This window comes from Tursiops truncatus, chromosome 13, assembly GCF_011762595.2.
Source record: "Tursiops truncatus isolate mTurTru1 chromosome 13, mTurTru1.mat.Y, whole genome shotgun sequence".
Lineage (NCBI taxonomy): Eukaryota > Metazoa > Chordata > Mammalia > Artiodactyla > Delphinidae > Tursiops > Tursiops truncatus.
In genome coordinates, this window is record NC_047046.1 from 817,747 (window position 1) to 845,711 (window position 27,965).

The 27,965-nt window shown below is 54.7% G+C and overlaps 1 protein-coding gene across 1 annotated transcript in view; it reads left to right on the top strand.

Annotated features, from left to right (window-relative positions):
- GALNT9 (polypeptide N-acetylgalactosaminyltransferase 9) overlaps window positions 1-27,965 on the top strand; it is a 91,567-nt gene that overhangs the window by 53,999 nt on the left and 9,603 nt on the right. Inside the window, exons 6-7 of the mRNA XM_033837895.2 lie at window positions 991-1,108; window positions 27,593-27,778. Coding sequence (XP_033693786.1) covers window positions 991-1,108; window positions 27,593-27,778 — 304 coding nt within the window. The remainder of the gene's footprint in view (window positions 1-990; window positions 1,109-27,592; window positions 27,779-27,965) is intronic.

Below are 27,965 nucleotides of genomic sequence, written 5' to 3' on the forward strand. Positions count from 1 at the left end.
CCTTTACTAGTCCTCTCAGAGCTCGGAAGAAACTAAGCCCTCAGCCTACAAGGGAGGTGTCTTTGTTTTGAGGGAAACACGTCCTTCAAAAGCTTGGAAGGTCCTGCTTTCTTACAAAACAGAGACTGTGTCTACTTCTTGCTAGCAAGCTATTTTTCCGTTCTCTTTCCTTTCTCTTTTTTATCCCCTCCGACTAATAGGCACTCAGTATATCCTGCATTCATGATGTGAATGTATCATGAATGAATGAATGAGTCAGCAAATATGCAGTTCTATTCACAGTGACACCGTCCACTTTTCTCTGCCACTCTGTCTCACCCTGTCCTGCTTTGACCACCGCTGCTCCATGAGACCAGTGGAGGTCTCAACACTGATAGATTGTTAATGCATTTTAGAAAAAACTATAACCAGCACATTGACACATGATTTTACAGATACAATTGCTTGGGACAAGGCAAGATTTACTGACATTTTAAAAATATGTAGCTGTAAATAGAATTATTACAGGAATAATAGTACAGTTGGCAGTCTTGTGCAGACAGCTGCACAGGTTGTGTACTGTACAACTTCAAGGTGTGTCATTCAGAGAGAGTCTGATATTGAAGAGCTTCCATAGAGTTGAGCAGTGCACAGCCTGTGCAACCGCCCATTACAGCCCTGACTACTGATGCACAGATAAAATAACGAAGGAGGTAGGCAAGTGACTGATGATCAGGGCAACTAAACAACTCATCGGGTAAACAGATTTTTAAAAATTTCCACTAAGTTGCCTGAATTGAATACTGGTTTTTGTCATCTCTGAGGGATGCAAAGGCAAGTCCTAGGCAGCCCTGCCCGTGTCCCAAGCCCTGGGCACAGTGACCAAGCGGAGGCGAGGAGTGCAGGGATGAGGTGTGGGGACTTGGAAAGAGGATGGTGAGCCCACCCAGGCTGTGGAGATCCGGGGCCACACACCAGCAACCAGCTCATGCACTGCCTGCTTCCCTCCAGAACCCCGGCCATGATCGGCTGCTCCTTCGTGGTGGACCGGGAGTACTTCGGGGACATCGGCCTGCTGGACCCGGGCATGGAGGTGTACGGTGGGGAGAACATCGAGCTGGGCATGAGGGTAAGTGTCACTGCCTGGCCACCGAGGCCTCATGAGGGGACCATCTGCCGAGCAGACCTGTTGGCCTGGCTGGTCCGTGAGCTGCGTGTTACCAGTAAGGGGGACGTAAGGCCCCAAAACTTAGGTCAATGTAAGAAACCTCGATGGCAGCGGGACTGGGAAACATTATGAATATGGTAACAAGAGATTGTGTTTTGGATGTGACTTTCTTTCTCAAGCCACGCGTTCCGCTGCATTACACTAAAGTGGGGGCTGGTGGGGGGGTGGAAACTGTAAAAGCTGGTCCTCGGCTTGGGGAGTTTGCACGATGGCGACGAGGAGACCCACCCTGTTTCGTGGGCTTGTCTCGGTGGATGTGTGTAGAGCAGGGTGCAGATGGGGGTTGTGAGCATCTGAATTCCCCACGACTGCTCCTGGGGCGGGGGGCAGCTTGTAGAGAAGGCTCCAGAGAGGAGGTTTTCTTCTAGGAATTTTATGATTCTAGGCCTTATGCTCAAACCTTTAGTCCATTTTGAGTTAATTTTTCTGTATGGTGTAAGATAGTGGTCCAGTTTTACTCTTTTGCATGGAGCTGTCCGGCTTTCCCAGCACCATTTATTGAGGAGACTATCTTTTCCTCGTTGTATATTCTTGGCTCCTTTGTTGTAAATTAATTGACAATGTGTGCATGGGTTTGTTTCTGGGTTCTGTATTCTGTTCCATTGATCTATGGAATGTTTTAATGCCAATGCCATATGTTTTGATTCTTGTAGCTTTGCAAGGTAGTTTGAAATCAGGGAGTGTGATGCCTCCAGCTTTGTTCTTCTCTCTCAAGATTGCTCTGGGGTCTTTGTGGTTCCACACAAATTATAGGATTGGTTGTTCTATTTCTGAGGAAAAATGTCATTGGCTTTTTGATAGGGATGTACTCAATCTTAGATTGCTTTGGGTAGTACAGTCATTTTAACAACATTTTTCCAATCCATGAGCATGGATACTTTTCCATTTATTTGTGTCTTCTTCAACTTCTTTCATCAATGTCTTGTAGTTTTCAGTGTGCAGGCCTTTCACCTCCTTGGTTCAGTGGATTCTTAGGATAAAATCAGGTTGGGTTCGGAGCCCAGTCAAAGGCTAGTATCCTGGGCTCTGTTCACGGCTCAGCGGGACGGTCACAGCATGATCAACGTGACGTGACACAGCCCATCCAGAGAGGGATGGGCAGGGCTTTCAAGGGCTGTGGACCTGGGGTGCCAAAGGACCCTGCTTCCAGGAGAGTTCGGGTTTGAGCCCTCAGCACCAGGTCGTGGGTTACGACCAGGTCACCAGGTCACCAATTCCTTGCCCTTCACGCACAAATGCTCCTTCTGAGGTGCTGTGACCCCGCTCCACACAGAATGCTCAGAGGCCCAGGATGGGGAAGCAGCTTAGCCATTGGTACCAGGGGCTGGAACGCAGATCCCCACTAGCTCAAGCCTAACTAACCAGCTGGTTAGCTGTCTACCCAGTGGCGACACCAGAGCCCCCAAATCAAAGAGTTTTTGACACTGGATCTGTTAGCCTTGACAGAGTACCGTCACCCGGGAGGCCTAAAGCCACGGCCCCCTCCTCTTACTGCACTGAGGCTGGAGTCTGAAGTCTCCGGGGCTGCGCCCCCGGGGGCTCCCAGGGAGGGTCCTTCCTGCCTCTCCCAGCTCCCGGTATTTGCTGTGAACCCTGGTGCTTGTGGATGCGACCCTCCAATCACATGGCCGTCTTCTCCCTGTGTCTTTACGTCCCCTCCCTCTGTGTGTGCTCCCCGTTAGAAGGACACCAGTCACACTGGATTAGGGCCCACCTGAATGACCTTGTTTTAACCTGATTACCCCTTTATTTTTTTAAAAAAAAAAACACTGTTTTAAGTTTCCTCTCTTTTTTTTTTAGACCTTTTTTTTTTTTTTCTTTGCGGTACGCGGGCCTCTCACTGCTGTGGCCTCTCCCGTTGCAGAGCACAGGCTCCAGACACACAGGCTCAGCGGCCATGGCTCACAGGCCCAGCCGCTCCGCGGCATGTGGGATCTTCCTGGACCGGAGCATGAACCCGCGTCCCCTGCATCGGCAGGCGGACTCTCAACCACTGCGCCAGCAGGGAAGCCCCTGATTATTCTTAATTATCAGCATTGCCAGCACCAAGAGCGTCCCATCCGGCGGCAGAGTAACTTAGGCAGCTGTTGGTGCCCCAGCTGGTGATGTCCTCTCTCCAGGGGAAGCTGACTGAGCTTGGTCATGGGTCCAAACTGTGAAGCAGGGCAGCTCCAACGGCCTGGAAATGACGGTGGCCCACGGGGCTCTGGCTGTGTGGGAGCGAGGCTGCCAGCAGCTGGGAAGCCAGAGCTGGAGGTCAGGGATGTGACCCCCACACTGTCACCTCTGACCTCACTGCCGTGGCCTCCGGCCCCTCTTCAGAGAGGCCAAGGCTCAGGGTCTGGGGACGGCCAGTGAACTGAGCAAGTCCTGCAGCCGCAGGTGGGCCACGAGCTCCCAGCCACCAGCAGCCAAGCCTGAGGTTCAGAGCTGTTTCTGGATGTAAAACAGAGGAAGCCAGCGTGTGCAGGGACTGTCCCATTATATGGGACAAGAATCTCAGTTAGCCGGGATGCTGAGTCCTGATGACACCGACCAGGGTTCTTGGCCTTCCCCAGTCGATAGAAATTGGCCTGAGGCCAGACAGGAAATTCAGGCAAGGCTTTACGGGGGCCCCTGCTGCAGCTGGTGGGGGGGGTGCGGAGACCAAACAACAGCTTCCCTTGCTTGCCCGCTCCCTGAGGGGGGGCTGGTCCCTTACACGGGGTGAGGGTAGGGGTGTGTCCAGGGGTCGGGCTGGAGGCGTGGCTCAGGTGGTCTGCCCAGCGCCCAGGTGGTGCTGAGTGCGGGGGGCCTGCGCGGTGCCCTGTTTTTGCTCCCGGCTCTTCAGAAGCGGCAGCTGGGCTTTATTTGGTCTTTTTGTATCTTTTGTCCAGAATTTGCAGCAGCTGCACATGGGTGCATTTATTTTTAGTCCCGTATAGTTTCTTCGTATTTATTGCTGGAGGAGAGGTGTGTCCAGGTACAAGCACTGCAGCAAAGGGGCCCAGGTTCCAGGTCCCAGCCTGTCTCACTGAGGCCCCAGGATGCTGTGACAGCCGCTCCACCACTCAGAGCGCTGAGCAGAGCACGTTCACAGGCAGAGCAGGAGGGGCCAGGAGACCTACCAGAAGGGTGAGGCTGGTCTCTGGGCCTGGTTCTCAGACTCCAGCTGCACCAGAATCCCTTAGAGGCTCCTTAAAATAGATCACTGGGCCCCAACCCAGAGATGTGGATTCAGTATGGCAGGGTGGAGCCCGGGAATCTTTTTTAAAAAATTCATTTATTTATTTATTTTTGGCTGCGATGGGTGTTCGTTGCTGCGTGCGGGCTTTCTCTGGTTGCAGCCAGTGGAGGCCCCTCTTCGTTGCGGTGCGCGGGCCTCTCATTGCGGTGGTTTCTCTTGTTGCAGAGCACGGGCTGTAGGTGCACGGGCTTCAGTAGTTGTGGCACGCGGGCTCGGTAGTTGTGGCTCACGGGCTCTAGAGCGCAGGCTCAGTGGTTGTGGCACATGGGCTTAGTTGCTCTGCGTCATGTGGGATCTTCCCGGGCCAGGGCTCGAACCTGTGTCCCCTGCACTGGCAGGCGGATTCCTAACCGCTGTGCCACCAGGGAAGCCCAGCCAGGAATCTTAATTTCCAAAAAATTCCCAAGGGCCACTGACTCTGTCGGTCCAGGGAACCCACTCTGAGAACCAGCCTCCGCCCAGCCGCCACTCTGCGGACCGTAAGCCGGCCAGGCTTGCTCTGCACAGGGCCTGGAGCACTACTGAGCGCTCTGTAAACACCCACGGATGGACGGAAGGGCAGCGGCCGGGGGCCAGGCCTCGGGGTCCACTGTGGCCGAGCTCTGCTGATGTGGGGCTGAACTCTGATTGGTTTGGGGTCCTTGTGGATTTTGTGGTTTTTTTCTGGGGTTTCATTTAGGTTTTTGTTTGTCTGTAGGGACTTAGGTCACAGAAAAGATTATTTAAGGCTGGTTTTTAAAAATTTATATACAGTTTATTGAAGTTACACCTTTCCAAACCTGTTTGCTTTAAGCTTTTCAGTTAAACCTAGAGACTATATTATTGTGGTTATAAATAAAGTAAGAACACTCAGCTTCCCCTTTCCTTTGATTAATGCTTGATTAACTCAGTTTAACAGATTAAATGCTATTAAACAACGATCAGTTCCATTTCTGCCTTTAGTTAATTCAATTCCCTTGAACTTTTAAAATGACACAAATGTGGCGTATTTTCTTTTCTCTTTAAGCACATTGAATGCCTGATATCATTGCAGAAATGCCTGATATCATTCCCCTAAGCGCTTAAAAAACTCTAGAGTGTCTAGTATATTAAACTTATACCAAATCTCAACTTCTCTGAAGCATTTTGGTATTGTTTGCAAATGTTTAAAATTCTCTGACAAGGTCCAATTTTAAATCACAAATTGAGAATCAATCCTCAGTTATACATGTTAAAATGGAATCAGAGGATTAGCCGGCAGAGTCTTCAGTACGCTGACTTTTCTCAGCTGTTTTCGTCATTAAAGACAAATCCTTTCCGATGATTCCTGAACCTGGCAGAAAGTACCCGCTCTCCGTGTCTGACTGATTCCTGCACCTCTACACTGGATTCTAATCCTTCCCAGTGTTAGAGGATGTCAGCTCGGGAACCACAGTCAGAGTCCCAAGGAAGCTGCAGAGCCCCTGGGGGCTGCCCCTGACCCCTGGCCTGGGTGTGGGTAGCAGGGGGCTCAGTGGACATGCGCCTGGGTGGAGGGACCGCCCTGGGGGGGATGAACCACCACTGGAGACGCAAGGCGCGCACACAGGGAGGGGCAGGGGAGAAGCGCCCCGACAGACCTCTTGCGCCCTGCCTCCTTCCAAACCAAACCCAGCTGGGAGCCTGAGGGCAGGAAGGGACCTGCCTGGAAGGGCGACCGGGCCTTGCCAACCCAGCCAGGTGGGCCCGGCCAGGGGTTGTGGGCCGTGAGGGCAGGAGGAGGAATTTGAGGGCGGGGACCCCCAGGGGCTCGCAGTGGCTCAAGTCGGAGGTAGTTCAGGGTCAGGCAGAAGCCAGCATGGGGGAACCGAGCAGGGAGGGAGAAACAGTGGGTGTGGTCGAGGTGAGAAGACACCAGGTGTCGGGGGGCCGGACGAGGGCGACAGCCTCATCCCACATGCCGGCGGGGAGAGAGAAGTGAGGCTGGACGCCACCACCAGCATCCAGGAAGCAGGCTGTGTAGGGGGTAAGGTTAGGGTCGGGGTCCATCTGAGACCCCAATCTGTCCGAAAGAGAACTTGGTATGGGGGGTGGGGGAGGCACTGCCCTGGGTGTCACCACGTAGGCGCCTGGGAGAGGGCGATGGAGAGACGGGCCTGTCTCCATCCCTGGTGGCACCTGGGTGGGAATATCCTCCTGGAGGATTTTGCAGCATGGGGAACGGGGAAAGAGGTGAGCCTCCACGAAGGAGCGTCTCCTGAAGGAGAGGCAGGAGGCTGTTGCCGTGGTAACTAACTGGGGGCACGAGACACCTCACTGGGAAGAGAGGGCACCCTGCGCAGTGGTCGGGGAGACAGAGGGGACGGGGCGGGGGGTGACCCGAACGTAACACGAGCAGTGCCCACGCGCACCACGTACAGTGCGCGGCCCGCAGTGAGGGGGCGTCCAGAAGTGGGGTAGGTGCCCAGTGCACATGGGGGACAGCCGAGGCCGCGTGGGGGTCACGGGGTGCTGACCGGCGCAGGCGGAGGGCAGAGCTGGGCAAAGCCCCCGTTTCCAGCTGGTGAGGCAGGGAGGGGTCCAGGTGTGGAAGCTCCCTTGCACCCAGCTGTAGCTGGGAGACCTGAGCTCTGTGAACGCACGGTGACTGCGGGTTTGGCCATTAGACAGCGACGAAGGGCCAGGTTGATGCTCCCCTGGGTGAGTTCTAGCCGGTGGTCACAGTGACGAGGGATTGGAAGGAAGACAGAAACCCTCCGAGGTGTTGAAGAAGGGGCGTCCAGCAAAAGGAGGCCCGGCAGCAGGCTCCGTCTGGCCCTGGAGCTTTGACCACAGGTGGGTCCCCAACACCCCTGGTCTGGGTCTCCACTTTGTAAAGGGGGCTCTGGGCTCTGAGCTGGGCAGGGTTCCCCTAGCTGTCGGGGAGGGGTCTGGGGTTGGCGTTGCCTGTGGGACATCAGGGGACGTTTGCGGACTGGGGTGATGCAGGTGTAGGTGTAGATATGGATTAGGTGTGGACATGGGTGTGGATGGAGCTACAGAGGCGTAGATATAGATGTTGCTGCAGATCTGGGTATAGATCTGGATAGACAGGCGTGTAGAATCCATACAGATTCTAGAGATAGATATGCATGTACAGAATCACACATACTTACGTACATTAAGTGTACAGATGTGTGTATATATGTATATATGTTTTTAGACTTTTATTTTTTTCAGTTATAGATATATATACATTCTTTTTTCTACTCTTTTCCATTATGGTTTATCCCAGGATATTGAATATAGTTCCCTGTGCTCTACAGTAGGACATGTTGTTTATCCATTCTATATATAATAGGTTACAGCTACTAGACCCAAACTCCCACTCCATCCCTCCCCCACCCCTTTCCCCCTTGGCAACCACAAGTCCATTCTCTTTCATAGATAGGTTCATTTGTGTCATGTTTTAGACTCCACATGTAATTGGTCTCATATGGTATTTGTCTTTGTCTGACTTACTTCACGTAGTATGATAATCTCTAGTTGCATCCATGTTGCTGCAAGTGGCATTATTTCATTCTTTTTTATGGCTGAGTAGTATTCGTGTGTGTGTGTGTGTGTGTGTGTGTGTGTGTGTACACCACATCTTCTTTATCCGTTCCTCTGTCGATGGACATTCAGGTTGTTCCCGTGTCTTGGCTACTGTGAACAGTGCTGCTGTGAACATGGGGGTGCCTGGATCTTTCTGCATTAGAGTTTGGTCTGGAAATATGCCCAGGAGTGGGGTGGCTGGGTCATAGGGCAACTCTATTTTTATAAACTTTTATTGTTGACCGGATTTAAGGCAGCTTGCCAGGAAACAGAAAAATCCCAGCAAGATAAAGTAAATTATAAATAGCAAGAAAGAAGAAAGAAAAAATCAGACAGAGACATGGAAGGGAGGTGGGACCTCCACGGGCGAGCCCGGAGGCCGGGATCAGAACCCCAGGACCTCCCCTCTGGCGTCGGGGGAGGGAGGCCCACATCCGGGGCAGCAGGCTGTTCTCGCAGAGGCCTGGGGGTGGGGAAGGCCGGCGGGACGCCTCAGTGATGCCTGCCCTGTGCTTTGCAGGCTGCCCTCTGCTGTTAACAGCCAGTGGCAGGAAACCCATGGGCCCGAGGGCAGCAGCTCCACTGTCTGTGCCCCGGGCTGGGGGCTCCGGCTCAGTCCCTGAGTTCAGGGCAGGGTCTCCTTACAAGCCCAGCAGCCCGTGGGCCACAGCAGTGTGCAGAGGAGCGAGGCAGCAGGCCCGGGCCGCGGGGGGGTCAGAGTGGGCAGGTGTGCCCCGCCCCCGTTTAGAGCAGGGACGACATTCATTTCAAGCCACCTTTCCTAAATGTCGTTCTCAGTGGAACAGTTGTTTAACGTCATACAGCAATGTGGCCCCGTGGCCGTCCCTGACCCAGGGCACTGGAGCAGTTCCACACACCACCGCTGGGGGGCGGGGTGGGCCACGCCGTCCTCCATGTTCCCGGCCTCGGGGCTGTGCCCGCAGGATCCCCTGCAGGCTGCACGTCCAGGTCCTGGAGAGGCTCTGGCGGGGCCGGGCTGGGCATCCCTCCCCCATGCCTGGGGCTCCAGCTCCTGCCCTGACAGTCCCTAGGTGCTTCCGGCAGCTTCCAGGGAGAGGCCTGGGCGCTGTGCACCCCGTGCCCCTCACAGCCCGGCTGTTGCCTGTCGCTGGCTGCCTGAGCCCCGCCCTCCCCACCGCCCGCCCTACCGGTGACCAGTCCTGTGTTGCATCCCCTGTTTGAAACGATCGGATTAGTTTCTGTTCTGATCGGGGGTGCCTCGCAGCCCTGGGCAGTGTCCTCCCAGAAAAGCCACCTGTCCCTGGAGGAGGGGGGCCTGGGTAGAAGGCCTCCATCTCACAGGACACGAAGAGGGACAGGGAGTGAATGGAACGCGGGCCCAAAGCCCAGGAAGGAGGCTGGACGGCGAATCCCCGCTGAGGGTGGATGCGATGGTAGATGGGATTGTTTCTTGAATTTCTCTTTCTGATCTTTCGTCGTTAGTGTATAGGAATGCAACAGATTTCTGTGTATTAATTTTGCAACCTGCAACTTTACCAAATTCATTGATGAGCTCTGGTAGCATCTTTAGGAATTTCTACATATAGTATCATGTCACCTACAAACAGTGACAGTGTAACTTCTTTTCCAAGCTGGATTCCTTTTTTTTCTTTTTCTTCTCTGATTGCCGTGGTTAGGACTTCCAAAACTCTGTTGAATAAAAGTGGCGAGAGTGGACATCCTTGTCTTGTTCCTGATCTTAGAGGAAATGCTTTTCACTGTTGAGTGTGATGTTGGCTGTGGGTTTGCCGTATATGGACTTTGTTATGTTGAGGTAGGTTCACTCTATGCCCACTTTCTGGAGAGTTTTTATCATTAATGGGTGTTGAATTTTGTCAAAAGCTTTCTCTGCCTCTATTGAGATGATCATATGGTTTTTCTCCTTCAGTTTGTTAATATGGTGTATCGCGTTGATTGATTTGCGAATATTGAAGAATCCTTGCATCCCTGGGATAAACCCCACTTGATCGTGATGTATGATCCTTTTAATGTGTTGTTGGATTTGAATTGCTAGTATTTTGTTGAGGATTTTTGCATTTATGTTCATCAGTGATATTGGCCTGTAGTTTTCTTTTTTGTGGTATCTTTGTCTGGTTTTGGTATCAGGGTGATATCAGGTGGCCTCGTAGAATGAGTTTGGGAGTTTTCCTTCCTCTGCAGTTTTTTGCAAGAGCTTCAGAAGAATAGCTGTTAGCTCTTTAAGTGTTTAATAGAATTTGCCTGTGAGGCCATCTGGTCCTGGACTTTTGTTTGTTGGTACTTTTTGTTTTTGTTTTATAAGTTATGTTGACTCTTTTTAAAAAATTTATTTATTTAATTCATTTATTTTTGGCTGCGTTGGGTCTTCGTTGCTGTGCACAGGCTTTCTCTAGTTGCGGCGAGTGGGGGCTACTCTTCGTTGCGGTGCCTGGGCTTCTCATTGCTCTCTTGTTGCAGAGCACGGGCTCTAGGTGCACGGGCTTCAGTAGCTGCAGCATGCGGGCTCAGTAGTTGTGGTTCGTGGGATCTAGAGCACAGGCTCAGTAGTTGTGGCGCACGGGCTTAGTTGCTCCGTGGCATGTGGGATCTTCCCAGACCAGGGATAGAACCGGTGTCCCCTGCATTGGAAGGCAGATTCCTAACTACTGCACCACCAGGGAAGTCCCAAAAATGTGGTTTTGAGACAGGCTGGGACCTGGGACCCTTTACTGGAGTGCTTGCAGCTGGACAACAGAATACGAAGAAAGTATAAGGGACTAAAAATAACTGCACGCATGCTCAGTTGGGGCAAATTTTGAACAATAAGGTACAAAAAGGCCACAAACCAACTGCCATTCAGGTGCAGGGAGCAAAACCGGGTCCTGCCCACGATCCCTGCACACGGCATCACTGAGTGGGCGGGCAGACCGCCTAAGGCACCCCTCCGGCCTGAGCCCTGGACCCACCCCTACCCGCTCCCCATTTAAGGGACCAGCCCACCTTCCCCGGGAGCTGGCAAGGCACCTCTTACTAGTTCTCGCTCCCTGGTGCTTCAGCACAGCCCTGATAAAGCCTCGCCTGGATTCCTCACCTGGCCTCTTATCAACTCTACTGATTAAAAAGCCCAGGTCGGCATCAATCCCACCTGGAATTCAGCTCACCTCCGGCCTGCACCCTTCTGCCTTCTCATCCACTCTACGTAAAAGCCAAGAGAGGGCTATTGCAACCTCATTAGGGCTTCCCCACCCTGAGAATTAATCCCACACTCCCTCCCATGGTGTGCAGGACCCTCTCGCCATCCTGCTGACCATGTGTCCTGGTGCCCACCCTCTCGCCCACCCGCACCAGCCCCTGACCTTCAGCTTCCCTTGTCCAAACCGAGCTCCATGCCCCTCAGCCCAGGAGCCCCGCCCAGCCTGGCTGCTTCCCGACCCTTGGTCTTGGCCCTGCCCAGCCACAGCCCACCAAAGCCTGGCTGTGTCTCCTCGCACGACGCGGCTCTACCCATCACTGTCTCACTGGTTTGCCTATTTTTCCTGCCTGTCTCCCCGCTCCGTCACCAGTTGGGATGCGAGTGAGTCCTTGTGCCCAGGGCTGGGTCTCCTTCACTGCTGCGTGCGACTGCCTGTTGACGTTTAGGTTTACTTACAGGATAAACAGATGGGTCATTTGGGAAAGAGGGGGCCTCTGTGCTGTGCTACGTGCTGGGTCAGTGGGGGGGCATCAAAGGGAGGCAAGCCGTCCATTTGTCGTGTTGATGAAAACGAGCGTCCGGGTGCCGACCACCGTCCCAGGTGCTGGGATTCGGCAGGGTACACACGTCCCCTCATCCCCAGCTAGCAATGTCTGGGATGGGGGAGGTTGTCATTTTAAAAGGGGTAACCAGGGAAAGGAACACAGAGATGTGACATCTGAGCAGACGTGAAGGAGAGGAAGCGAGCTGTGTGGCTATGGGGAAGTGTTCCCGGCGAGGGAACAGCAAGTGCAAAGGCCCTGTGGCAGGAGCCCGTGAGTGGCCCTGGCCCGCGTGCTCCTCCCCCGCCTTCCTGGAACCCCTGCTCCTGCCCAGATGGCCCTTGAAGCCACCGCTGAATCCGATCCGTCGTTAACACAGATGGCCACGCAGCCCTTCTGATAGATTCAGTCCAATTAGAGGAGTAATTCTGTGGTCTCGGGGCTAATTTACATTTCTGTGATTGTCGAAATGCCAACTGCTCGTCCAGTAATGAGGAAAGTCCTCGAACCAATTAGGGGGAAATGAATCCGTCGCGTCCGTTAGGTTTAATAAAGGTCAAGACAGAATCAAGAGGCACGCGCCTGGTTAGGCAAAGCTCTGCCACACAGAAATTGGAAATCGTTCGCTTCTCTATTTTAAAATGTTCTGACTCGCTGCCTTCCCAGGGTGTTACAGGCAAACCCTCAGCACGGAGGGCCTTCAACTCCCGACCCTCTGAGGGGCTGTCTTAGCGCTAGACATCTGGGGGCCGGGTGGTAGGTTTTCCCTATTCCCCAGGAGTCGATCGTCACAGGCTCCTGTCCTGCCAGAGCAGGGAAGGGGCCTCGTTACTCGTGGAGGAATCCACGCTGCTCCACGGGCCACACCAGAGGGGCTGTGGGTGTCCCCCAGGCTGGTCCTGGACCTTTCTTGGTGGTAGTGGGAGTAGACTGTGAAGTCCCATCTGGTTCTGCTTCAGGAAGGGCTTGTTCTAGTCACAAGTGGGTCTGTCTGCCTGATAAGGTGAGGACGCGCGTCCTCTCCCCAGTAGCCCACAGGGGGACCCCTCGCCTGCCCAGCCAGCCTCCGCTCCCCCAAGCAGATGACCCAGGCCTCCAGACAGCGGAAGCAGATGCAACGCGGGGGAGGGAAAGTCTCATCCACTTGAGTGTTCTGTGGAAAAGCCCCTGTGGCTACATGGGGTCTTCAGATGTCCCCTTGAGACTTGCCTTTGGAGGTGGTCCTGCCCGTCAGCCACCTGAGCCACCTCCTTTCTGAGCCTCAGTTCCCACTTCTGTCCCCAAGGGGCGTATAGGACGCAACTCCTGGGGCCGGCTGGGGATTAAATGAAACGTGGCCAGCATGTGACGGCACTCATTGTTTGTGCAGGGATTTCTGGAATACTATTTTTCTTCCCTTTATAAGAGTGACTTTTATTAGAAAAACACAAGGTCAGCTAACAGGAACAAAATTAAGTCACCCAGGATTCTGTCTCTGTCTTCGCCAGGGTGGACGTCCTCTCAGAGGTGCCTTGCGCGTGTCTAAGATTCTCTCCACGTGCACGTAATGTGCGCCCATTTTTGCTTATGTTTTATATATGTGTACGTTTCTGGAAAGCCATGACCCCGACAGTTACTCGACGGTGGGTCTCTGTCTGTAATGCGGCCGCCCCTCCACACGGCACAGCCCTGAAGTCGTGTTCTCATGTCTGGATCTTCCTTCATGTCTCAGCATTTCCTCAGGATGAGCTTCTAGAAATGGAATTGCTAGATCAGCTGAAACACATAATTTTACAGCTTTTGATACAATTTGCCAAATCCCCCGCCCTGCCCCCCACAAAAGTCTGTGTGTGTCTGTGTATGTGGTGTGTGTGTGTGTCTGTGTATGTGGTATGCGGTGTGTGTGCTTGGTGTGTGTGTGTGGTGTGTGTGTCTACATGTCTGTGTGTGGTGTGTGTGTGTCTGATTACGTGGTGTGTGTCTGTGTATGTGGTGTGTGTGTGTGGTGTGTGTGTGGTGTGTGTGTGGTGTGTGTGTGTGGTGTGTGTGGTGTGTGTGTGTTTTCTCAAATGGTACATGAGGAGGCAGTTTCCCAGGCATATAACACATGTGATCTGATTAAATATAATCTTCCTTTTTTCATACATGACAGACACACAGGGAACGTCTTGTTGTTTAACTTGCTTTTCTTCAATTACTAATGAGGTTAATTTTTTTTGTTTTTGCGGTACGCGGGCCTCTCACTGTTGTGGCCTCTCCCGTGGCGGAGCACAGGCTCCGGACGCGCAGGCTCAGCGGCCATGGCTCACGGGCCCAGCCGCTCTGCGGCACGTGGGATCTTCCCGGATCGGGGCACGAACCCGCGTCCCCTGTATTGGCAGGCGGACTCTCAACCACTGCACCACCAGGGAAGCCGGAGGTTAATATTTTTGTACATTTGTTGACCATATATTTTTCTTTCTTTGCTAATTTTTTTCTCATGACGTCCCTCATTTTCTAGTAGATTTTAAGAGCACTTCATACATTAGGGATATTAACTCTTTACTGTGTGACACGAGTGCTTTCCTTGTTCTTAATTTTATGATGTTGACTTTTTATAGAGAGAATTTTTTAATGTAAGTACCTACTTTTTTATTAAATGGCTTGTGTATTTGCTGTCCTTCTTAGAAAGGCCTATTTGAAAGGCTATTTGACCACATTTCCTTCTGACACTTTTCTAGTTCCTTTTTTACATTAAAATCTTTAATCCACTTGGAATATGTTATTTATAAGTTAGGTTGTGATCTTTCTTTATACCGTTTTAAATGATGGACTATCTCTTTTCACACCGTCCGCTAAGCATTGCATCCTTTCCCCCGATGAGAAAGGCGGCCTTTACCATATTCTAAGTGCTTCTAGATAACGCTTGTGTCTGTTTTGAACTTTTTACTTTTAGCCATGATCTCCTGCTTTATAAAATATGCTAATGTCTAGCAATTGAATGCTTCCTCATTGTCATTTTAGAATCTTCCTGGCTGCTCTCTTGCTTTTCCTCTTTTGTATGAACTTAGAAACATTTTATCAGACTCTGTCCACCTGTACATCAGTTGAGTTTACAGAGTGTCACACAGGAATGGATGGGAAGATAGTCCTGGGCCCTGAATCCCTCGTGTTCTATGACCCTTTGCCTGTATTCTTCTCGGGTGCTGGCGTACGTCATCAACCTGAGGCTTCTGTTTTACGGATCCAGAAAGTGCTCGGGTTCTTAGTATGTGGCCTCACCTGATCTGGAAATCCTGTCGGATGCCTGGTGAGGCCGTACCGTCGACCCTCCAGGTCTCTTCAGATCTCATCCACTTTACCACATCTTCCTCATCCTGCCATGTGTTCTGGGTAATGTCCTCAGCTCCATGTTCCAGTGAACAAATTCTACCTTCAGCCAGGTCTAGATGACTAGTTAAGCCACCTACTTAGCGTTGCCTTTCAATTTTCATGAATACATCTTACATTTATGAGATCTTCCGGTGGTATTTTTCATATCTGCTTGTTCTTTTTTATAACTGCCTGCTGTGATTCACAACCTCCTGTTCTGTACTGACAAGTGCTTTTCCCTCATTCCTCATCTCTTTGAAAAATGTTAATGGTCTGCTTAAGACCTGCTTAGTCACTTTTTCTCTCTCTCTTTCCTTGGGTTTAAATCCACCCATCTTTGGATTTGTTGGTGACTCTCCTGGAATCCGGTTTCCTTGTGTGCTGTATCTTCACAGCACACTCACTCATTCCTGGGAGGAAGTTTCAGGCTATCTTGTCCCCAGATCCATGGCTCAGAATTGAGTGGCTTAGGGTTTTTTCCTTTTTTTCTTTTTATTGAACCATAGTTGATTAGCGATAGTTTTCACCCTGAGATCTCCAGTTTCATTTCTCATGCAGAGAACCGGATTGATTCCAGGTGCTGTGTACATGTCTGCTTCCTCTCCTGGTAGATTATTTCTGGCTGAACCCCAGGGATCAGTCAGAGATGGTTTCGCCTTCTACTCGTAATCAGGGAGCCTAGTCTCAGCCCCAGGCTTCACACAGGATCCTGGCTACGCGTTCAGCCCCGCCCCTCGTAAGGGTTACATGCATTTGCCGTAGAGCTTCAGCCTCACTTACATCAGCGCATTTCTGCTCTCTCTGAGCTAAGCGGAATTTCATCTTGTTTTCTAGTATATATTTTTAACTTTTAAAATCATTTTATCTATCATTTCTATATGTTTGGGGCAGATAGGGGAGATTTTCACATCCATGATATTAGCTAGATGTCTTCTTTGTCATTTCATCCAGCTACAGTGGGCTTGGTTCCATGGGAATCATGACCTAACAAGTATAGCCTCACTTCTGTTTGAGGACAGAAAACTCAATAAGATGTGGTCCCACCCTCAAGTAGTGTTCAAGGGACACAGCTTCTGAAGTAGACGATTATGCCAAGTGCTCAAAGGACTAATGAGAAGGTGGGGGGAGGGATGAGAAGCCTCAGCATTTAGCACAGCTGTTCTCAAATTGCAGCAAACATCAGAACCCCCCCCCCCCCGCCAAAGTCCTTATTAAAACATTCCCAGAGTTTCTGGTTCAGCAGGAATGCAGCCGGAGTGCAGCCTGAGAATCTGCATTTCTAAGGAGTGTTGGGGGGTGCTGATGCTTCTGGTCCAAGGACCACACTTTTTTTTTTTTTTTTTGGCCGCCTTCCCCAACCAGGGATTGAATCTGGACCCCTGGCAGTGAGAGCACCAAGTCCTAACCACTGGACCGCCAGGGAATTCCCCAAGGACCACACTTTGCGCACCACTTGTTTAGAAGGAAGGAAACTGGTTTTTTCTTTTCTTTTTTTTTGAGAAGTTCAAAGCATTCAGTGAAACAAGTGGGAGGAATCTGGAATGAAAGCTCAGCTTGAAAGTTTCTGGCATAAGAACAGAACACTGAAACAGCAGTTTTCATAGCATATGTGTGTGTATATATATATAACCTCAGATAGTCCGGGAAGAGATGTGTTCTTGTCAAAAATTTATGAATCGAGCCCAACTGAGCCCTGGGAGATGGGACTTGCTTTTCCAAAGCTAAATCCAGTCAAATTCTGCCCCTGGAGATGAATCATTCCCGCAGAGCGAGGAGTCTGTGTGACGAGAGGGAGGCATCAGCCTTGGCTGCCCTGTAGGAATTATTTCCTGAAATTGGACCTGGGCTGGGGAGGGGGCAATTGAGCAGATTGTAAATCTTTTTTAAAAGTTAGGTTCCGATGTGAAATCTCTAAACATGAGGCACATCGTTTTCTTCAGGGTGAATATAAAGCCCTGTTTTTTTGTTAAAGGTGGAAACTCTGTACGGCCAAAAGGAAGATGATGGTTGGTACCTCTTGGGTATGTGCCAGGTGTGAGGCAGGATGCCTGGGTTCCTGTCAGCCTCAGCCAGGACCACTGGTGCATCCGACCTTTTTCCTTGAGACCTGGGCTAGGAACACTGAGCTTGCTTCGCCTCTCAATTTGATTTCCTGATCTTAATACAGCTTTGCACATTGCCTAGAGTCATGTTGATTGTATGCACTAATGCGGATGAATGGGTGGATGGATGGATGGAAGGATGGATGGATGGGTGGTTGGATGGATAGATGAGTGGATGGATAGATTGGTGGTTGGTGGATAGGTGGTGGATGGATGGATGGGCGGATGGATGGATAGATGAGTGGATGGATAGATTGGTGGTTGGTGGATAGGTGGTGGATGGATGGATGGACGAGTAGATGGGTGGATGAATGGGTTTATCAATGAGTGAATGGGTGGTGGATGGACAATTTGATCGGTTTTAGATCCATGGATTATTACAAAGGTAAAGAAGAGACAGGCCAACCTGAGTAGATGTTGGCCATAGCTTGACAGGCAAAGTCCCATCCTCAGTATTTTCAAGGTGAAAAGCAGCTTCTATCATGTTCAGTGGATCCCAACACCCAGAAGGAAACGTGTGTGTTCATCACATGTAAACCTAGGAGTTAAGAACTAAGTTATCCCCAAGTTGTCCTCACCGTTTACAAACGCAGGCTAGCCCAAGGACGACAAGCCCAGAGACTCAAGAAGATGTTCCTCATAATACACAGCCTGGACAAAGCCAGCTTTAAACTCAGAACAGCACTCAGCAAAGACGTCAGCTTCCGTCCCTGTGGCTCTCTCAGGCCCTGCCAGTGAGTCCCCTGCTCACCGGTCCAAAGAGAAAACACACTCCCCACAGACTGTGGCGCCCCTTCCCAGAGAGGTGGTGAGGGCACACGGATCTCAGGAGGAAGATGCCCAGTGAATGCCAGGGACACATCGACGGGAAGCCAGGATTGGGTGCTGCAGGCCTGGGGACCCACCGACATCTGCCATGAGCCTCCTGCCATAGAAAATCCCTTTCAGGGCTGCAGGGTGGCGCAGCGAGGAGATGCCAGGCTGGGCTCCCAGACCCCACCTCCAGCTTCCCCACTCTGCTTCCCCTGTTACACTGCTTGTTCGGAACCAAGGAATTGACTCACGCGGATGAGCCCACATGGGAGAAGCCTCGGAAACGCCAGCCCCTCCCCAGCTCTGGCACGGACGCCCCTTAGAAGGGATGAATGGAGGTGGGCCGTTCTGGACCTCTCATTTGCTTCTCCAGCCTTCGCTCAGCACGTGCTCCTTCTCTTCCACGGGGTCTCCCACGCAGGCGGATCGCCCCCCTCCATTTTGCTTCCCTCCCCTCCACCCTCCCCTCCCCTCCACCCTCCCCTCCCCTCCACCCTCCCCTCCCCTCCCCGCCCCCTCCCCTCCCCTCCCCTCCCCTCCCCCTCCCCTCCCCCCTCCCCTCCCCCCTCCCCTCCCCCTCCCCTCCCCCTGCAGCAAATCTCCCCTGTGTGACCGCAAGCCTCCCTTTCCTGGAGGCCAGCACCAGCCCGCCCCATTAGATGTGGCCTCCCACCCCGCCCCCCACTCCCAGATGGGGCAATGCGGGGAGGGGGCGGCAGCTCCACCCTCAGGCCTGAGCAGGGACATTCTGCCACGCTGTCCTCGGCGCCCGCGCCCACACTCCTCCATCCAACAAGCGCTGGGAGAGCACGTATCCGCCACGAAGTGCCGGGTCCCCAGGGGCCGTGTGGAGCCGCCCGGGCTGTGCCCCGCTGCCTGCAGCGCGCTGAGACGGAAGCCAGGCGTGAACTCCTGTGCGAATGCAGTGAGATCCGGTTGCTGATTAGAGCGACCAGCCTATCCTGATACCGCGAAGGGTCGTCTCTCCATCCTCAGCTCTAGGGCTCAGAGACGAAACGGCCAGCTGGGGCCATCGGGGTGGATGTGGGACGTGCCGGCCTGGGCTGGGCCCTCAGGGAACCCAGCGGCGTGAGCTCCCCGGACGGCGGGAGAGGACGTCTGCTTGGGTGAGCCTGTCCACGTGGCAGCCGAGGCAGCTACCAAGAAACAGCCGTCACCAGGAACCGAGGGCCGCGCTCAGAGAACCCTTCCAGCCTGGACGCACAGCAGAGTCCGCGGAACAGCCGTGACTCCGACGCCACCAGGCATCTCTGCGCACACGGGGAGCGCTGATACAGCTGCAGCTCAGGATGCGTCAGGGATGGTTTGTGTTACTGAAAGCCTCCCTGTGTCACCTGCAAATCATGTGAGAAAGACTTGAGGGTCCTGAGCAAGTCGCCTGTGAAACTGACGACTTCTGTTATGCCAAAGTGGCCCGGGCGGGGCCCACGGTGCTTGACTGGGGTGTGCACCCCCGAGAGCCAGAGTCTGGGCATCATTCCCTCCCAAGTGGCTTTAAACAGGCTGGACCAGAGAGCAGTCACGAGGACGCTGGCAAGGCCACCAACAGCAGCAGAAGTTTCTCCCAGGCCTGCACATGGGAACCAGCAGCTTCTCAGATCTCCCAGCCGCACACTCTGAGTTTGCCCAGCAGCTAGAATCTTCCTCCAGGGCAGCTGGAGAATAATAACGGGGACGGGCCTCTGTGGAGTGGCCAGGCGCACCCTGCTCTGTGAGATGAAAGCTGAGAGGGAATTGGGGTCGAAGGCCCTGCTGTCACCTGCTGTCCCAGCCCCCAGGTAGCCGCCAGCCCTGGCCAGCTGTTTTATTGTTATTCAGGTATGGAGTGGCCAGCGGATCAGGAGACCAGGTCTGCTGACGGGAGGGGGTTACTCCCAGCTCCCAGGAGGACGGGCCGTGGGGAGGTCAGGAGGCAGAGGGTGGGGTGCACCGGGGTCACAGCCTTTACTGGGCTTCCCAGGGAAGGATGCCTCAGGGGAGCCCAGCAGTGGCTGGCTGAGCCATTCCCGGGGCTCTGGGGCGTGGGGCTGGCCCTGCCCTGGGGGTGAGAGCCCATGGGGGGGGGGTTGGGGGGGCTCGGGCTGGCTGGGTTACACGTGACAGGGGCGCTCAGGTGAGTGGTTTACAGCCTCCCGGAATCCGGAACCTGGGAGAGGCCATCCCTCCGGGTCAGCGAGGCCCCAGACGTCAAAGTATCAGAATAAAGAAATTTAAGACAGTTAAGGGAATTCCCTGGCAGTCCAGTGGTTAGGACTCCGAGCTTTCACTGCCGAGGGCCCAGGTTTGATCCCTGGTCAGGGAACTAAGATCCCACCGGCCTCTTGGAGCCACCAAAAAAAAAAAAAAAAGACACAGTTACTACACAGGCCAGCCCTCCTCTCCCCTCTGCGTGGCTCCCCTCTGGCCCGTCTCGAGTCTGTGCAAGCCCAGGCCAGCTGTCTCGTAATGAGCCAGCATTACAGGCCACAGACGTTTGCAGTTGGGCACATGAATCAGTGCCCTCTTTTCCAATGCCCTTTGGGGTGATCCTTCCCCTGAATAATCCTAAAGGAGGTGGTGTCCCCAGCCCTGACCCAGCCTGGCAGTGGCCACGTGCATCAGGCTGGGCCACCAGCGGTGCTCCCCAGGTTCTCTGAAAGTACAGGAAGGATGGACAGGTGTTTGGGGAGGGGCTCAAGGCTCAGACTGCCTGCGTTTCCAGGCTGAGGGACCAGCCCCGTGGTTTTGTTTTGTTTGTTTGTTTTGTTTTTCGGGGTGGTTTTGGCCACGCTGCGTGGCTTACGGGACCCTAGTTCCCCAGCCAGGGATTGAACCCTGGGCCGTGGCAGTGAAAGTGCCGAACCCTAACCCCTGGGCCGCCAGGGAGTCCCCGCAGCCTGGTGGTTTACCTGTTCACCTGTTATCCGGCGCTGTTTCACCAGCCAGCGCCCACCTGTGGAGGGACTGGATTCGTGACCAGGAGCTCGGCCACCGGGGCACCTCCCGCCAGGTCTCCCAGAGGCGCTTCTCAGCTGTGATCAGGGAGGGTGGGCCGGGCCTGAGCATCTGCACTGCTGACCGGTCCCCAGGCCACTCTGAGGGGAGACGAGCTGCAGCAGCCCCGGCCGCTCTCCAGCTTCGACGCTGGGACCCCTGAGGCCTTCGGGGTCAGCCCTGAGGCAGCAGACGCCCGACCCCCATTCCTCCTCCATCCCCCTCGGGGACCAGGGCTGCGTCTGGAGAAGCAGCTGCAGTTGTTTGCTGGGCCGCCAGCTCCAAGGGACCTGAGATTTGCTGGGTCTCTGCTCTGGGCCCGGAGCTCTTTATTCGGGTCCAAGATGTGTCAGCGGCCTTCTGTCCCAGTGGCTGGCGCGCTGGGCCCTAGGGCTCCGGCAGAGGCCCCGGGGGGCTCCTGGATGTCCCTCCTGAAGTCCCCCCACGGGGCAGGGGCTGCTCCACAGAACAGCTGCACGCCCACAGGGCGAGCTGTCCCCAGCGGCAGGTGTGAGTGTGCGTGTGCATGCGCGTACGTGTGTGTCCTTTCCCACCCACCTGGCCGCCCTGCGGGTCTCACTGCAGGATTGAGCTGCGGGCCCCGTCGCCCCTCTGGGGGACCCAGTTGGAGACCCTGGTTGCAGCAGCAGAGACCTCTGTGTTCAGCTATATCCAAACAGACCCGCGGGGCTTGCTCCTTCCGCCTCCCCAGGAGGCCCCTGGGACAGCACGGCCTCCCCCGAGGGCAGATTCGGGCCCCAGGGACCCGACCACCAGACCATCAGTTCTGATGTGGTCAGCAGGGGTGAGAGTTTTAACCTCCACCAGGAGATCTACCGCAGAGCAGACTGGGAGCTCCTGCGCTGGCAGCGCGGCAGTGCCCCTCCGTGTCCCTCGGCCCTCACGGGAAGGCTCACGGAGAGGCAGGGCCAGCGAGGGGCCGCGTGCCACGCTCCTGGGCTGTGCGGCCAAGGGGATGAACTCGGAGTCCAGAGAGGCGTCTCCGTACAAAGGATGCACAGACACGTGGCCTCTCCCGCCAAGGGGCCGGGACCATTTTCCTTCTCCTCTCAGGTTTCAGGAGGCACTGGCTTTCTAGTAGCAGGGCTCTCCAGAAATGTCGTGTTGACCACTGTGGTGCAGGAGGAAGATGGGGAAGGAACCACGAGAAACGGCAGCTTGATTCACGATGGACGTCCTAAGGGCGTCGATTCGAGGGAAGGCACTCAGGCCCCGTCGCCCGCTCTGCCGTCCCCAGGCCCCACGCGGACCCCCGTCACCGGGTCCTGGTCCCAGCCTCTCGGCTCCTGTTGGGGCCCCTGTCGGGCGCGCGTTGCCGGGGCGGCTGGAGGGTAGATGAACCTTCACAGGCGTTCCTGCTGCTGGACCGTTATTTCCGGGCTTTGTAAGAAGGGCTCGTGTATAAAGGCTGCTGCTCTGGAATCCCAGCCTCAGACACCGGCAGCAAGGCTCCGGGAGCTGAGATCTGCTGGCTGAGGGGCGGGGCTCCCTCTGGGCGGGGTGGGCGCCCCCCCACCCCCGTGCCCTTCGCCCTCCCTCCAAGCTGCTGCCTGAAGGCCTGACACCTGGTCCTCTGCCTCGTGTTTGCTGTTTCTGTTTGGGTGGCAATTAACCAGGTCGATTGAGATAATTAGTGGTTGAGACACAGGGTGGGTGTGACAGGAACACTTAGATCGTGTGAATCGTCCCGTGATGCCTTTCACAGCTGTGGGTGAAGCAGAAACTTCAGGGTCTTCGTGCAAGCATTCTGAATCCCTGTCCCACCACGAACCAGCTGTGTGAGCCTGGATGTGTTTCTTAACGTCTCTGAGCCTCAGTTCTTATTTTCATCTGCAGCGAGGGCGAGGTTAATCCCCTGCTCGCCCCCGCATGGCATTGTTGGGGTTTATCGTCATCCCACTGCTACCTCCTGGTCCAGCTTTGTCAGCTGGGAATGCGGCAATGGAAAACCCCACTGACCGAGGCTTACATTTTAGTGGGGCAGACAGACAACATGGAATCAGCAGGTAAATGGTGTCACATGTTAGAAAGACACAAAAGCCACGGAGGTAGACAGGGCTGGCTGGGGAACGAGGCTCGAGGGGCTGCGCTTTAAATGGGGTGGTAAGGAGGGAATCCCGGAGGAGGTGACATGCGAGCACAGTTGAAGGTGGAGAGGCGGCCAGGCAGGCAGAGCTCGGGGAGGGCGTTCCCGCCAGAGGGAGCAGCCGGCACGGGGCCCTGGCAGGGTGTGGGGTGGGTGCTGAGACGAGCAGGGGCGAGGGGAGGTTCAGAGGCCTGGACGGCTGGACAGAAGCCCCGGCCCCGGCTGGAGACTAGGCAGGCACGGACAGCAGGGAGGCCCCTCAGGAAACATGCGGTGACGGTGGCCACAGAGGATGGGTAGGGGGACCGGGCGCTTGCCCTGCGGGTGTGCAGAGCCTCCTCTGTTTGTTTCAGTGTTTGGCCTCCTGGAAGGTTCCCGGCTCACCAGGTGACCACCTGCGCTCCCAGCCTCCTGGGCAGCTGGGCCCCGTGCCGGGGTTTGACAGAGGTGTGTGAGCGGAAGTGGTGGGAGTTGGGCAGGGCCCTCAGCCCTCCCCCTGCGGCCCCACCTCCAGCCACGTGGAAGCAAAGCCACGTGGAAGCAAGACCGCGTCTGCAGCTCGGGACCTGGGCGTAAACTTGCCGCGTCTCTGATACAGAGTGTGCGTGGTTCTCACCATCGGGCGGAGGCCGTGGAGGCTGCCTGCTGAGCCTGCAGGGTGCCAAGCAGTGGTCCCGAGTGGCCATGAGCCGGGCCAGGGGAGGGCGTGCTGGGCACGCGCTCAGTGAGCCACGAGGAGCGGGCAGCCTCCCCTCCCTCGCTCGGGTGATTTCTTATCCCAGCCGTGGGTGGTGTCAGGATGGGCCGCCCGTTACCTGCTGTGAGACTTTCCTGTCTTCCTCTGTTTCCCCGGGGCAGAGAGTAGGGCCGATGGAGCAGGCAGGGCTGGGCCGTGCTCTTCCCCGAGACGAGGGCTTGGCGTCTGTGGTGGGTGAATGGCAGCCCCGGAGACCTCTGCCTGGAAGCTGTGAGGGGTCTCAAGATGAGATCCTCCTGGAATTAGGGTGGGCCCTAAATCTGATGGCTGCTGTCCTTACCCGAGAGAGGAGAGGGGAACTTGAGACACAGACCCATGGGGGGGAGGCTGCGTGGCGGGAGGGATAGGGCCACAAGCCAAGGGCACCTGGGGCCACCAGAAGCTGGGAGAGGGAGGTGGGACCCTCCCCTGGAGCCCCGGAGGGAGCGGGGCCTCAAGGGCTGTGAGAGAATGTGTCTGTTGTTTACACCTGGTCTACGGTCCTCGTTACGCAGCCCCAGGAAACGAGCGCGGCCTCTAGTTGGTGCGAGCTCTAGCAGGCCCCGCCTTCCACGCCTCCCGTGAAGCCAGCCCCGCTTCTCAAGCCCCTCGTCATGGGCCCCAAAGTGGGTTCTGCAAATTCAGGCTGGAGCCCCGAGGCATCAAGGCCACTCTGCGCAGTCGCTGTCTGGGAGGAATGGGCCTTGATGAAGCCAGCGCCACTTAAACTGGGCGTAAGGCAGAACGTTTAGGCTGAAGAAGGCTAGACAAGAGGCCAGAGGGGCCCACGGAGTGAAATCCATGCCCAAAACTGAGAAACACCCAGTTGTATTTGTCAACAAGACTTTAGCTTGAAGTACTCGTGCCTGCCAACTTACCGCGATGATTTAGCCCAAGAAAGTGTTTCTGATGTGGAGTACAGCCTTGATTTTAATAGTGAAGAAACTACAGGAGGAAAATCTAAATGTCTAATAACTGGGGCAATAGGGAAGTGAATTAAGGCCCATCCTCTCTGCGATAAGAAATGACAACTTTTGGACTTCCCTGGTGGTGCAGTGGTTAAGAATCCACCTGCTAATGCCGGGGGCAGGGGTTTGATCCCTGGTCCGGGAAGACCCCTTCCACCACAGAGCAGCTAAGCCCGTGCGCCACAACTACAGAGCCTGCACTCTAGAGCCCGCGAGCCACAACTAATGAGCACGCGTGCCACAACTACTGAGGCCTGTGGGCCTAGAGCCTGTGCTCTGCAACAAGAGAAGCCACCGCAATGAGAAGCCCACACACCGCAACGAAGAGTAGCCCCCGCTCGCCGCAACTAGAGAAAGCCCACGTGCAGCAACGAAGACCCAACGCAGCCCCAAAAAAAAAAAATCCCACAACATTGTAAATCAACTATATTGCAATACAAATTATTAAAAAAAAAAAAAAGAGGGCTTCCCAGGTGGCGCAGTGGTTGAGAGTCCGCCTGCCGATGCAGGGGACACGGGTTCGTGCCCCAGTCTGGGAAGATCCCACGTGCCGCGGAGCGGCTGGGCCCGTGAGCCATGGCCGCTGAGCCTGCGCGTCCGGAGCCTGTGCTCCGCAACGGGAGAGGCCACAGCAGTGAGAGGCCTGCGTACCGCAAAAAAAAAAAAAAAAAAAGAAATGACAACTTTCAAGTGTGGCTGCATGGACAAATGTTTGTGAACTGATGTTATATTTCAACTATAAAATACAACACTTTCCAGAAGACAGTGGCCGTGTGGGGGAGGTATGACCAGCACAGCACTGACATTAAGAGGCTGTGGGATCGGTCAGGCCTGGTCAGGTCCCGTGAGCTCGTGTGACTGGCTTAACCTCTCTGACCCTCGGTATCTTCTTCTGTACAGTGAGGAGAACATTGCCTGTGGTACCCGTCCTTCCTGGGTCGTGGTGGGTTGAGTGAGATGAGGCGCGTAAGCACATGCCTGGCATTTCCAAAATGTCTGAATTAGAAGAGGCTTAGGGGTAAGAATCTGACCGAAGAGAGCTTGGGCCAAGTTGATCAGACTGAGTTGTTCATGGTGAAGTCGACCTGGTGGGTTGCACCAGCATTTTTTCAGTGGGATGGGGTAGGGTGGGATAAGATAGGGTAGGACATTAGTCTGGGTTATCCAGAGATGATGAGGAATTGGCCCACACAGTTACGGAGCCTCAGAAGTCCAAGACCTGCAGTTGGCTAGCTGGAGGCCCAGGAGAGCTGAGGGTGTGGTTCCAGACCAAGTCTGAAGGCAGGAGAAGACCAGCAGCCCAGCTCGATGACCGTCAGGCAAAGAGTGAACTGTCCCTCCCTCAGCCTTTCTGTTCTGTTCAGGCCTTCAACTGATTGGTTGGGGCCCACCCACACTGAGGAGGGCAATCTGCTTTACTCAGCCCACCAACTTGAGTTCATCTCAGCTGGACACACCCAGAGCCGTGTGAACAAATATCTGGGCGCCTCATGGCACAGGTCGGATCGCATAGGCTGGGGTAGAGTAGAACAGACTAACACGACCCGTGTCTAGTGAGGCTAAGTTGTGTCGGGTGAGGCAGCGCAGAAGCAAGCAGGCATGAAAGGAGCTCCTGATGCGACAACATTTCTATCGCAAGTGAGGGTCCTAGCGCTTAGGGACTTGGGGAGCCTTATTTGCAGAAGAAACAGCTGTTTGTTTAGACTTTTCCTTTAGACCGAGACTGTGTCTGGGGTGCTTGAAGCACTGTTTGCATAGCAAGCTGCTCTTTTTTTAAAATATAAATTTATTTATTTTATTTTTGGCTGCATTGGGTCTTCATTGCTGCACAGGGGCTCTCTTCTCTAGTTGCAGCGAGCAGGGGCTACTCTTCCTTGCGGTGCTCAGGCTTCTCATTGCGGTGGCTTCTCTTGTTGTGGCGCACAGGCTCTAGGCACACGAGCTTCAGTAGTTGTGGCACGCGGGCTCAGTAGTTGTGGTGCGCAGACTCTAGAACACAGGCTCAGTAGTTGTGGCTCATGGGCTCTAGAGCACAGGCTCAGTAGTTGTGGCTCATGGGCTCTAGAGCACAGGCTCAGTAGTTGTGGCTCATGGGCTCTAGAGCACAGGCTCAGTAGTTGTGGCTCATGGGCTCTAGAGCACAGGCTCAGTAGTTGTGGCTCATGGGCTCTAGAGCACAGCCTCAGTAGTTGTGGCTCATGGGCTCTAGAGCACAGCCTCAGTAGTTGTGGCTCATGGGCTCTAGAGCACAGCCTCAGTAGTTGTGGCGCGAAGGCTTAGTAGTTGTGGTGCACGGGCTTAGTTTCTCAGCGGCATGTGGGATCTTCCCGGACCAGGGCTCGAACTCGTGTCCCCTGCGTTGGCAGGCGGATTCTTATACACTGCGCCACCAGGGAAGTCCCGCAAGCTGCTCTTTTAAAATTAGACTGTAGGTTGGTTCTTCCAGCTGCGGGGGGAGGACAGCTGCTGGTGGGAAGTAACCCCTCTCAGGCCAGGCTCTGGGCCCAGAGCAAACACTGAGTGGTGGCAGGGGCCATAGGAAAGGGATAATAATGAATTGTCAGGATATCAGAAAAAAACCCCTCCATTGTTTAGATCGTGGAACGTGCAAGAGAAATGCAATTCGGTGGGAAATCCAGAAGGGGAGGCAGCCTTGCCCCCAGGCTTCGGTGGGCCTAACCCAAAGCCACGGCTTCTCTTTGGCATCTTCCGCTGGAACGGCCCAGGCGGCCGGGCCTCCTTGCCCTCTGGAAGGCCTGTCCCGGGGATCTGAGAACAGGGGATGCGGGGAGGGAGGAGGGTGCCCTTGGCCCCGGTGGCTGCTGGGAGGGGCGGGTCCACCATCCAGACCCGGGTCCCCACAGGTGTGGCAGTGCGGCGGCAGCATGGAGGTTCTGCCCTGCTCCCGCGTGGCCCACATCGAGCGTACCAAGAAGCCCTACAACAACGACATTGACTACTACGCAAAGCGCAACGCCCTGCGGGCGGCCGAGGTGTGGATGGACAGCTTCAAGTCCCACGTGTACATGGCCTGGAACATCCCCATGAGCGTAAGCTGGTGGACCGGGTGGTGAGGAGGAGGGCTGGGGGCGGGGCTGCCCCCGGGGACAGCCTCAGTGGTCATCCGAGGCACAGCCCGGCCACGCGAGGTGGGGCCTCCTGGACAGCTCAGCCAGGGTGAGGCTCAGGGACGTCATGACCTTCACCAAGCAGAGCCCGTTTCCAGCAGCTGCGACG